This window comes from Rhipicephalus microplus, chromosome 6 (assembly GCF_043290135.1).
Source record: "Rhipicephalus microplus isolate Deutch F79 chromosome 6, USDA_Rmic, whole genome shotgun sequence".
In the NCBI taxonomy this organism is placed as follows: domain Eukaryota; kingdom Metazoa; phylum Arthropoda; class Arachnida; order Ixodida; family Ixodidae; genus Rhipicephalus; species Rhipicephalus microplus.
Window position 1 is genome coordinate 177,959,408 of NC_134705.1, and position 12,867 is coordinate 177,972,274.

The 12,867-nt window shown below is 40.0% G+C and overlaps 1 protein-coding gene across 2 annotated transcripts in view; it reads left to right on the top strand.

Annotated features, from left to right (window-relative positions):
• LOC119168293 (protein unc-79 homolog) overlaps positions 1 to 12,867 on the top strand; it is a 101,901-nt gene that overhangs the window by 38,316 nt on the left and 50,718 nt on the right. For both annotated transcript variants that reach the window (XM_075867139.1, XM_075867140.1), the window contains 7 exons: positions 557 to 738; positions 2,968 to 3,169; positions 4,127 to 4,303; positions 7,735 to 7,869; positions 10,069 to 10,190; positions 11,321 to 11,380; positions 12,078 to 12,160. In XM_075867139.1, coding sequence (XP_075723254.1) covers positions 557 to 738; positions 2,968 to 3,169; positions 4,127 to 4,303; positions 7,735 to 7,869; positions 10,069 to 10,190; positions 11,321 to 11,380; positions 12,078 to 12,160 — 961 coding nt within the window. The remainder of the gene's footprint in view (positions 1 to 556; positions 739 to 2,967; positions 3,170 to 4,126; positions 4,304 to 7,734; positions 7,870 to 10,068; positions 10,191 to 11,320; positions 11,381 to 12,077; positions 12,161 to 12,867) is intronic.

The window sequence follows — 12,867 nt, forward strand, 5'->3', positions numbered from 1 at the left end:
ACTGAGTGTCCTTCCTTTATATAATATTTCCTTAATTCCACTAGTTAATATGCTTGTTGTGTGTCTGTGTACCTCTTCATTGTGAGGATATCTGTGTAGCTCTTTGTTTCTTTAGTGAAATAATCCATAGGTGAGCAGAAAAGTGAACTTGAGATATTGGATCTTTTGACCAAGATGCATCATCTCTTTGTATGTTTTTGCAGCTGAGGCAAAGTTTTTCTGTGTTTGACACAATATTAATGAGATATAACTGACAATAATGCCAATGAAATTATAAGGGAAGTTATTAGGCTGAATTGTAATGTAATTGTTAATAAAGATAAAGGTGGGTGAAAAGATAACTTGCCGTGGGCAGGAACCGAACCTGTGACCTTCGAACAACGTGTTCGATGCTCTACCACTGAGCTACCACGGCAGCCATCCCCCCACTCACTTTATTGGGTATATATGAATTTAATCGTGTATATATATATATATGCATGAAAACAAGCATAGCAAGAATAATAAGCCGGAAACCTGACATTTCTCTTATTAATGTTGTTTATCTCTTTCTCAGTGGAGAAAGTGACCATGATAGCGCACTTTGTGGAACCCAATACGGTCAAAAATAGCCCACTGCTGCAGTCGTCGCTGGCTAATGCGTTTTCCTACCTGGTCCACTGCCTGGACGACATCCAGGCCTCGGTGGCCGAGCGCGCGCTGCTTTCACTGGACAGCATCAAGACAACGTCTCTCAAGGTAGGCTACCTGGTTGAACTTACCTGTTCACGTCAACAGAGGAATGACAGTAGGGTCTAAGAATCGGATAAAACGTGTCTTGAGCATAGGATCTCTTATTGTTGAATTCCTTGCAATCTTCAGCTAGAGGGTGTAATATGCCTGAGAAAATTTAAAAATACAGAGCATGTACTCAAGTTTGCTGGCAAAATAACGAGTTCGTAATATGGATCGTCAAACTTTTTTTACTTACTTTTTGTTGGGACACGCCTGGAACTTCGATTTCCTCTGTATTTTGTGCTAGAGTTTCCTTGAGCAACTTGGAATAACAACCCGCCACGGCAGTTTAATGGTTTTCGATGGAGGCGAAAATGCTTAGATGCTTAGAAATACTTAGATTGAAGTGCATGTTACTGAACCGCAGGAAGTTGGAATTCTTTGAGCTCACCACTATGGCGTCTCTCATAATCAAATCTTAGTTCTGGGACATTAAGCCCCAAGAATTATTGTTATTATTACCTTAGCATAACAATATGTGTCACACCTATAACTGTGGGATTCTTTGTCTCAGTACCAACTCAAGCCGTAGAAAAGATTGTCCATCGTAGAAAAACGTTAGGCATGCAGGCATTCGTTGCTGTTGTATATTACTACTTGCCTGTATCTGTGTCTGCATGCCTAACATCATTCTATGATGAATCCCGACCATATAGGTTAGCATTCTGTCGTTCAAAGGATCAGTGAACTAGTACAACAACAAGCCTTGTTAACGCTTCGTTGCACAGCACATTTAGACATTCACACTTGCAAATTCATTTAGGCTAGAGATGGGCAAATAGTGAATTTGAGGTTCAAAGTGAATACAAAGCAAATAGTATTTGTTTGAATAATTTTGAATTGAGTTATTCTAGTATATACACACATATTTTAAAGAAAAATTAGCATTTTTGTCATGACCCAACCAACTTGCACAACAAATTTAAGAATTTTCGTGAGGCATGTGTGAATATCACTTTCTTGGTTCGAAGTAAAATGGAATTAGCTTTAAATGGTAGCAAGATTTTAATAGCAGCAGGGTGAAAGGGATAAGTGGTTTATATGCCAGTATAACCATATAAGCTATACGAGCCAGAATAAAAAGCTTTCAAACATAAAAATGAATCAAGGTGAAGGTAAAATGCACATTCAAACTTGAAGTGCGCCTTAACAGCAGAATGAATTTTTTCTGGGTAAGTGGTTGCTTGGCATAGTGAAACCACTTTTTTAGGGAGGTTCCATGTTAAGTATACATGTATTCTTTTGTTTTGAATACCTAGAAATTTCAAATGATTTAAATTTGTGACTTAATGAATTCAAATACTCTAATATTCAAAGCGCTGAAATTTTCGCCCATGTCTAGTTGGTGTTCAAAAGATATGAAACATTGGTATATAAAAGTAAAGACCTGATGCTGGAATGGAGATCCTGTGACAGAGCAGCTACTATTAAAGGAGCACTAAAGGCAACTATAAAGTCGATGTTGATTGCTGAAATAGTGGTCCAGAAACTTCGCAGTATTACTTTTGTGCCAAGGAAGGGCTTATTTTAAAATAAAATTAGATTTTAGTGGCCCGCATCGGATTTGCGCACTTCAAATTACCCGCCTCAAGAAGCGGTCCTACTCGTGTCACTGTTGTTGTGCACAACGTTGCTCAGCTTTACTGCGCGGTCGCCGACACTAGTAGACAGAACAAAAGCAGCAGGAGCCACAGCAGCAACAACGACCATTGATCAATTTCCTGCCATTGGCTCTGAGATCGCAGATGTGTTTTGGTTCAACTGAACTCCGCTATATGGCACAACCTGTCCAGTTTAGTCACGCGAAAATTGAATTTTCAAACCACTCACGCCATTCTCCGTAGTGACGTCCGGCAGTTCTTTTTTTTCATGAATCGAACAGAATTGAACAAGCAGCATTTTATTGCGTCTTTTGATGCACGGAAGGTTCTTTATTTAGTGGTTCTAGATCGATTACTAGTGACTAATTGTAGGCGGTTTGTCTGACGTGATCGGTATCATTTTGAGAATGTCCTACTGCGGCGCACATATTCTTGTGCATTTACCTTAATTTCTTGATAAGTAGGGCACTGCTGTTGATAATATGTATTGTCATTTAAGATGTTGTCATACATTGACCTTGCACTGTGACATAAATTACTATTTGACTATAGTGTCCCTTTAATGTTGCCTTCTCCACTTGGCACTCTGCAGCTGCTGGTGTGGTGCCTGGAGGCGCAGTTCGACACCGTGATCTTGGACCGGCCCATGATCCTTCAGACTGTGTTTCAGCTGTACAGCCACCTGAGCGAACGGCGTTTCCTCACGTGGGACTTTTTCCTGAACCGCTTCGACGCCCTCTTCATGGAGGCTCAGATCAGCCTCGAGAGGAGTGGCGAGATCAGCTACACACGAGGTGCGTGCTCTTTGGCCTAAACATATTGTCATTTGCTGCGTATTCCTGCCAGGCTGAATGAATGAGTATTAATGTGCAAATGACTTTGCGCAGTCCGCAATTCCAGTTAGGCCCCTCCAATCGAACTACATTTCTTTTGGCAGTTAGCATAGATTCTCTTGGCATGTGTGCAGTAGTTTTTGACAACTAAATGTAAACATGTCACACAGCATGTAGAAATAATACCAGCAGGCAAAGTTCTTAGAATAGTACCCAATATATCATGTAGTTTTATTTTCTAATGATCTTTATTTTTATAAGACCCTCAAGGGGACATTACATAAGAAATGGGTGATTATACAATCGGTATCATTGTCACAGTGATCCATGTGAAGTTAGATTTTATGTGCTATGCGTGACTATTGATGGGCAGGCGATGCTGGCAACGATGTGGGAAAGGTCGTTACAGTCTTTTGCTGTTTCGGGAAATAAAATTATGTAGAATATACCAAAGCAGGCAGTGCAGAATTTCTGGGAATTCCAAGAATCACTAGGGCGGCGAAAGCTGAAATCAGTGCCTTGCATGAGTTGAGACCACTGCGACTAGAGCAGACGGAGGGACATGTGCATACAAGACCAGCTGTCCGCTGTATACACTCCTCTTTTTTTCAAGGCTGTGGCGGGCCCACAACCCACAAAGTAATACAGGTTCCAGCTCTCAAGGCTAACATGAACCAGTCGCTGATTTGTGGACTTGCCTCTTGAGGAAAAAAACCACCAGAAAACATCAGAATCTAGCATCATAGTGAAGATAAAAAGCTATTATACTGTAAACACTTACATATAAGGATCTAATTAATTGTTCGGTGTAACATTTAGTTGCCGCAAGTGCATTTGTGAGACAGTTGCATCCCATGATAAAGAACTATTAACTGTGCTCTGTTTAACTAATTAATTACCTTATTGCTTCCAATACAGACCTGAAAAACAGCAACAAGAACAGCGAGGTGTTCCAGCGCAAGCTGAACCGAGCTCATGAAGCGCTGTCATTGACGCGTTCTGGCCGCACGCTGACGTCTAGCTTGGGCACCAAGTGGCCCTACAAGCGTGCCATGTCTGCCCCTGGAGGCATGATTTCACGCCAGGACAAGATGGGTGCGTGCATTTGTTTTTAGCACCTTACACCTTGAACTCCTGAGTTCCGAAGTTTTCTGAAAGAATATGTACTGAATTTGATGGAATTTTTAACAGCAGAGATATATAAGCTTTTCATTCTGTTGTTTCTCATGACCAGAAAACTAAACTGTACCTGGCGTGTGCAAGACAATAACTTGGCCGGCGTGCGCTATCTTCATCCTCTTCTTTGTCTTAGTATTGACTAGAAATAAAGATAGTTCGCTCTTGGCAATGTTAATTCGAGAAATGAAGGTAGTTACAATACATTTTTTATTGTTTTGTCAAGTAATTTGGCAAATAATGCTTGTGAGCGGCATGCCCATAGAGATTAACACGATGGATGTGTTATGCTTCAATGTATGTGCCTTCTGAATAAAACAAAAGAAAAGTACTGAACAGATAAATGAAAGAGAGAAAGTTAGACGGGACCTGACTAGTTACAATCACACAAATTTGATACCATGCTAATGAAACCCATACTAATTAACACTATCCTAATTTAGAGTCATGCTAATTAAGACCTTGCTAATAATTTAGGTTGGCCACAAGCTCCGCTGTTATTCCAGCCTTGCACCACTGGTGCAAGCTGCGTGCATTTTTTTCTGGTAAATGGCAAGGCAACACATTTCTATTTAGAACATAAGTGCACAGCTTATTTGCTCTTTAAACCAGGTGTAGTAATGGAAGACATTTATTTCCAAAGAAAGGCTTCTCTAGAGCACGTGCGTAATGTTCTCACTTCTGGACAGATAATGAAGGGAATTGAAAGAACAGAGGAACACGTATGTTGAAACTCCAGTGCAAGACCCAACATTGAGTTTATTTATAACTTTTATTTATTCAAAATACCTTACAGACCCAACAGGGCATTGTGTAAGGGGAGCATAAAAGGAATACTTACATGAATTGGTACAGTTTCCATACAAACAATAACATGAACTAAATGTCAATTATTATACAAGTCTTAACAAGTCTTAACAGGAATAACAATGAGAAAATATTAATAATAATTTCAATAGGAATAGAACTGCAATGAACGTCACATGAGTATACGCGTGAGATAATGATGTAAAACAAGCTACAAAAAAAAAAAGCACAAATTGTGAAAAGACTTTGCATTATTCAAAAGAAAACATCACTGAATAAAACAGAACAGAACTGAATTGCATGTTAGTATTCAAACCATCAAACAAAATAAGGTTAAAGCAAGAGAAAAAAAAGCGAGATACTAGTAGTGAATAAACGCGTAGGTGCCGATTTTGATATGAATAAAACGAGCAGTTAATCCTTGAAATGGGTGAGTAGAAGGTGCCGGAATTTTTTCCCGATTGCGTTCTGCTACGATTTTATCTGGAAGGCTGTTCCACATGCGGATGACACAGGGTAGTGCAGATGAGTTAAAAATGTATGTTTTACCGTATACGCGTGTGAATTAAAGATGATTATTTAGTCTCTTTCATGTAAATGCAGATGCTTGCAATGTCATTGATAATGGCCTTGTTTCATGTACGTATTTATGGAATAATGAAAGGAGGTTTAGATCACGTCGGCTGCTCAAAAGGGAAAGTGATAAGCTTTTTTTAATTTGTGTTATGCTTGCGCTATGATCGTAGTTTTGTGAGATGAATCTAGCAGCTCTATTCTGGATCGATTCCAGCATGTTAGTTAAATGCTGTAATGAGGGGACCAAACTGCACAAGCTAATTCTAGCTGAGGGTGAACAAAGGTTAAGTAAGCTAAAGCACGTATATTTGTGGGCGTCTTACGTAGATTGCGGCGTATGTAGCCTAATGATCGTGAGGCATCACTGCAGATGTTGGTGATGTGGGTAGTCCAAAAAAGGTTAGAGGTGAAGGTTACATCTAAATATTTAAAAGAATCAACACTAGATACGGGATTGCCATTAATAAAGTAAAAATCTCAGAGTTAGAATGTTTGCGAGAGAAGGACATTACTTTACATTTACTTGAATTAAGGGACATTAGCCAACTATTACACCAATTGCTGATGAGGTCGAGGTCATTTTGAATTATTACGTGATCACAAGTACTAGTTATTGCTCAGTAAATTATAAAGTCGTCAGCGAAAATGCGTACTTGTGAGGATAAATTACTTGGTAAGTCATTGATATAAATAAGAAAAAGCAGTGGATCGAGAACACTCCCTTGCGGCACACCAGAACAAACGTATTAAAGTGGGGATGAAAAATCATTAACAATGGTGAATTGCTGCCGGTTAGTAAGAAAGTTCCGTATCCATGACAGAGTTGATGAATCTATACACAAAGAGGAGAGTTTAGAGATTAAGCGGCAGTGAGCAACACAATCGAAAGCTTTGGAAAAATCTAGAAAAAGACAGTCAATTTGCAAGTTTTGATCTAAGTGATGGTGTAGGTCAGTCGTGAATTCGAAAAGCTGTGTTTCGCATGATAGGACCTTTCTAAATCCATCTTGGTTTGGGAAGAAAAAGTCATTCTGCTCTAAGTGATTGTAAATATAGGAGGCGATTATATGCTCAAGCATCTTACAGCAGATGGATGTCAGAGAAATGGGTCTGTAATTTTGTGGTGAGTTTTTATTGCCGCTTTTAAACACGGGGATGACCTTTGCAATTTTCCAGTCATGTGGAAGCTGTCCTGTTGATAGTGATTGCTGAAAGATGTGACGTAATATTTTACTCGAGGGTGAGGCTGTACTTTTTAGTATCTTAGTGTTAATCTCGTCAACGCCTGCTGACATGGACAGTTTAAGATTATTTATTATAGATGCGATTCCATCAACAGTGATTTCAATGGGCTGCAAAAAGGGATAGTCAAGATCGGCTACATCGGGGACGTTTCTATGATCTTCAGCTGTGTAAACTGATGTAAAGAAAGTATTGAAAGCGTTAGGACAGTCTTGATCTGGAATGGGAATGTGGTCGTCATTTCGCAATGTTATTTTGTTATCGTGACGTTCTGGGCACACTTGTTTCCAAAACTTCTTAGCGTTAGTGATGAGCAGTGACGGTAGATCATGAGAAAAATACTTATCACGGGCGGCGCGTATCGCGGAGCAGTAGATGAATGTAGCCATTCACTGACTTAAAAAAGCTAAAAAAGCTGTGGCCTGGGCCGATGTGGCTTATTCTTAGACAAATTTACCATAGTAGAAACAGCTAGTTTGAGCACAGCTTGTACTTCTAGTTGAAGGTTTAAAAACTTAGGAGGGGATTTTTCTAAGCGAATGAAATTTGTTCTGCAGGTTCTGATGATGTGTTAATGAGTTCATGGTGTTCATTAATAGAGAGTTGGGCTGGCTGCTATGGGACTAGGAGCAGATGATCAGATGCTTATAATAAATGTTGTTGGCTGCTTTTTCTTTTGACAAGTGTAATGCAGCTAGTTATTACATTGTTCCTTTGTTTCGCAGTTGTGGACAAGGAGAAGATTTATGGGCGCCAGTCCTCAGCTCCTGTACTCAAGAGGAAAAGCTCTCGGATGAGCGCTGCTGGAACATTTAGTGGATACCCTTCTATGCAGCATTTTCCAAACAGCTTTTTTCCGGGTAAGAAACAGTCCTAAGATGAACTGTGTGCTCCGGCCGGAGCGTATGCCATATTGAATAGTAGTTGTCTTACACAAGTTTGCATTGCATGATATAAAGTTAAACAGTAACAATATCTTTAGCTACTGCACCAACATAAAAAGCACAGCACAGAAGAGAAAGCACTCTATACAAGCACCTCTCCTCCACTGCATTATACATTTCTTCCGTGCCTCAGAACAGTCGAAAGGTACCTTTTGCGATAATGCTTCCAAGGTTTGACAAGCACTGTTTTGTTGTACACTTGAACCTCATTATAACAAAGTCACACCTGCTACAAAAATACTTTGTTATATCCAAAAATTTGTTATAAACATATATTTACAGCATTTTATCTATGACAGAGCTATTCTTCATTTACTTCGTTATAAGAAATGATTCGTTATATCCGGGTTCGCTATACCGAGGTTTGAGTGTAGTTGGGTACGAATTCAGGAAACAGTGGTATGTTCACCTCGGAGGTGGATGCACACAAATAGGCATGCAGTCTAGACTGACATCATAAGCCGTATGTTCAGTGATCACGTCATCAGAGTACATTGCTGAGAAGATAAGCAGGACTATTTCTTTAGTCGCAAAGGCAGTTGGCTGCCATGGTTTAGTTGCTTGGGCGGGGCCTCTTTTGCTTTCTTAAATTGTGTCCGGCTTGTGCAGTACCCGACACAAGAACGGTTCCTGAACACGTCATGGGAGTCTTTTACTTAGAAATATTTGCTCTTATATATTTATTTATTTATTGACGAGCACATTACAGCCCTCACAGAGGCATTTTGTTATGGGGGACAGATATGAAAGTAGAAACAACGTAGGTTAATACAATGTCTCCTAAAAAAGAAATATGTCTGGGACGTTGTCAGCTTTGCCATTAGGCGCACGCTGCCGCGCGTTTCGAACGATGTGGAGGTGCTAGCGACTGTACCACTGGAGCTAGCGACAGCAGTTGCGTTGGCAATGTTGTGTTGGTGGAGCAGTGCAGCTGGTTACTTTGTGCAGGCATTTGATTGCACATTTGTGGCATGTGTTGGAGAAGCACCAGTCTTACTAGTGGCAGTGATTCCCTTTCAGAAAGTTCGGCTAAAGCTAAAGAACATTTCGCGACAGAAGTTTATAGCAGCTTTGCAGCAGCGTTCCTGTTGGTTACTCTTTACAGCGCACTGCAGGGCGACATGTTGCCATCCAGTGATCACTCAAAATTGTCTTGAGTCACTAGTCATGCAAACTGCTCTCCGAAGGTACTTGCAACTCTTTTTCCTGAGGCTAGTCGAGCATTCGGGCACGCAACAAAACTGGATTTGCAGGCGTGAAGAACACACGGCTCAGTAACCCATCACGTTTTTCATGAACACATGAAATCAAGGCAAGAAAAGCTCCGGAAGAACGAGCATTAGAGCTGTTTTGTGGTGTTTCTTTTTCTCGATATCTGTTAATTTGCATAGTATCATTCTCAACTCATGTACGACGTAGCATCGCTAGCGCATTGGAGATGCGTTTCTTTGTGCTCTAGTTTGATCGACTCTTTCGTTGATTTGAACAACGCTGGCATTCTTTCCATTGACGCGTGTCGCGTCGTCTGCTCAATTCACAGGTCTGCAGATGGCAAGGAGTCGTCGCGAGAGGCTTTAGCAACTGTACCGTGTGGAAAGCAGGCTAACGGAAATGGTTGGGCAGCGCTCTTGTGGCTCATGTCCCAGGCTTGGTTCTGCCTAGGAGGCATTGGTTATTATAAAAAAACGAAAGCAAGTACACGAAAGAGATTGAAGTAGGTTAACATCAAGAACAACGGCAAATACAGGTTTAAGTACAAAGTTAGCCATATGTGACGTTAGCTGCAAGACATTGCGATTCAGCGAGTGTGAAACGCAGGAAGGGAAACGCACGGTGCAATAGACATGGCAAGTGCATACGCAGCACGCTAATCGGGCAGATTGCTTGTCAGTTAGGTCGAGAAGCGTGCTTTCGTCATAATCCAAACAGGCATAGCACTATGAGTAAATGTTCATTGCATGTGGCGTACATACGCACACGCTTACAAACAGATCACATGTGACCAACATCTGAAATCAAGCGACACAGCTAGGTAAGCCAAACAAAGAAGAGAGCCAGCTTGCTACAGTTCTTCAGAGTAATAACAAATTGTTTACCTGACCCCCGCTGTTGTAGACGGCAACCTGAAGGACATGGTGCAAGAGGAAGGTCACTTTCTGCACGTTGTGCACAGAGTGATGGACATGGAAGATCACGACAAGGACACCCTCCATCTCCTCATCTTTCTTCTCATGGAGGTCAGCTTGTTTCGAATGTGCGGTTTATTGGCTCTTCTTTTTCCTTGTCGTTTGTGTTTATCCCACGTTTATGACTGTGTTCTGGATTTGTCTCTCTTATATAATTATTTACTCGTGTATACAGAAATGAGGCAGTTGAGTTCAGATGTGACACCAAATTTTTTTTAGTATAACGATTGGTATACACAATTTCTCGAGATGGTAATGCCACATCGTGACAAGTCTGGTCTCTAAAGATAATGTTGGCTATAATCTACACGTTTGAGTTGAAATTAAGCTGATATGACCCAAACTTGAGACGGTGGAAACGAAAGTATATGCGTTGCTTAGCTCTAAAGTCTCCCGTTTCAACTCGTGAGCACTGTACACAGTGTAAATACATCTGAAAAACATGGTGAAGATGTTCTGAAGACGTTTTGGTAGCTGAGTACTTGAAATCAAAGGCATGCAGCAGGAAGAAAAAAGAAATACAGCTGTCGTGTCTTAATGAACAGGTTCTGCTTCTTTCCGAGCCAAAATTTTCTGCAATAAACTCTAGAATAGTCAGTGAAGTGTAAATCACTTGGTTCCATAAAGTTATTTAACAGAGCGAAATGAACATTCTTTTGTCACTGTTCTCTCTAACAGTAATTGGATACACTCTGTGCTTCAATATTTTAAGGCAGTATTTCTTTCTGGAATGCTTTTTGAATTATCAATATAAGTAAGATTTTATACCTTTACTATTTGCATCTTGCATTCGGTAATTTGTCATTGCAGGTGTCCTGAATTTTTCTCTACTTTGTTGTGCCAGCTGTTTCAGACTCTAGTCTCGTACTCGAAGCCTGAACGCTAATTTACAGATGGCGTGTCTTGCTTTGATGTTAGATTCACTCTTCACTAATTGTTCTGCAAAGCTCTCTAACTGTTGGTTTTGGGCCTATTTCTACTTCCTCCTTGACCTCCCACGTGCTGATTTTTTTTACCTCTTTTGTTACTGCTGGACAACCTTCAATAAACCCCATACTTCATTTTTGTTGCGTCTTTTTTTACCGTTCTTTTCTCCTGTTATCTTGTTTGGTTGGCTCCTCTCTTTCTCGCTTTCTTGTGTTGCTGCTGTTTTGTTTTTGTTTTATGTTTGCAACCCGAAGTTTCTCTCTAGACCTGACCAATCGCACCCGACCGAGGAGAAAGCCATGGCAAGGAACCAGGTACGTTGATTTAGTGTTACTGTCTTCACTGGGGCTGTTGTGATGCCAATGACGTTTCATAAGTCACACCTCATGAAATACTAAAATACTCGTGGATACTAAAACCTCAATATAACGAATTATCAGTTATAACGAAAGTCATAACGAAGAACAAACAGTTATGGCGAATTTGTGGATATAACAAAGCATTATCTTGGCAGATGTCACACTGTTGTGACGAGGTTTGAGTGTAGTAATTGCATATGACAAAGTAAATAAAAAGTTGTTTTCCCATTAACACAATCTAACGTATATTGTACGTAAAAAAATAAATGGAAGATATAGCAAAGTTATTTTTGTGTTCGGTGCAGATGTGTTATTAAAAGATTCAACACGATAATGTGAGGGAGGGACAGATAGAACCACATTCATTGAAACGTCCATGTGTATTTAGCACCAGCAGCCCACGAGACTTACGAGGTGAACAAAGATATCTTGTGCTGTAAAGAAATGGTTGCTGTCAAAAGAGGACCGTGCGTTTAGTCCTTCAAATTAACTTTTATCATAAATTAAGAGTATGAGTTTGACAGATGCTGTAGAAACGTTTCTATTTTCACTCCGTTTCTAAACACGTCTTTAAAGAAGTCTTTGAGTTGAGTGTGTTATTATGTTGTGAAAAACGTGTGGCATAACTGCACTCCACGTTTTGTTCTCTTAGCTGATAGTTCTTCGACACCTGAACATTCTTCTGGGTTACAGCCAAGCAGAAAAGGGTTTTCTTGTGTCGCCAAATAAGTTGAGGTAGGTGTTGTGTTCACCGAAGCTGTTTTTCCTGTTGCAGCAAAAATGGTAGTGTAGTCGATGTTGAAAAAAAACAAACTTTGAATAATGACTCTTGTACTGCTTGTGTTACAAACGTTTCATGCGAGACAACCATTAATTATTTTGTTTAAATCCTCACATTTGGCTGTGTTGATAATTACAATCAGAATATTCTAACTGACCCAGCTTCCATCATTTTAGTGTCACTTGTGCATGATTGAGCGCCATTAAGAAACTGTTTACCATGGTGCCTACTAAAGAATCCTGGGCACCTTTCATTACCTAAAATGCCTTTGTAAAATCTTGTTATTATGACAACCTTAGCCTCTTCCAGTGAATGCTGTTTGTCAAAGCTTGTTGATGTGCTTTTATAAACGTGAGTAATTGACATAAAATATACAGCTATATAAAGTCTGCAGAATTGATTCCAAAAAAAAAAGTTTTATCGCTGCTGTAGCAAAAGTTGTGAATGATAACAGTGTGTTTCAGGAATTGATTTTTTTCGCAGGCTTATTGAGGTCATCTGAACATAATCATGTTTATTTGTTTGTTTTCTATATTCATAGAAATGTTTGGTTTTTTGTTGCCGAATGTAATAGGTGAAGCAAGGGTATTTGGCAAGTTATCAATTTCTTTGTGAAGCGTGTCAGTCACATTCACTTCCTCTCAAAAGTTTCAGGGCTCTG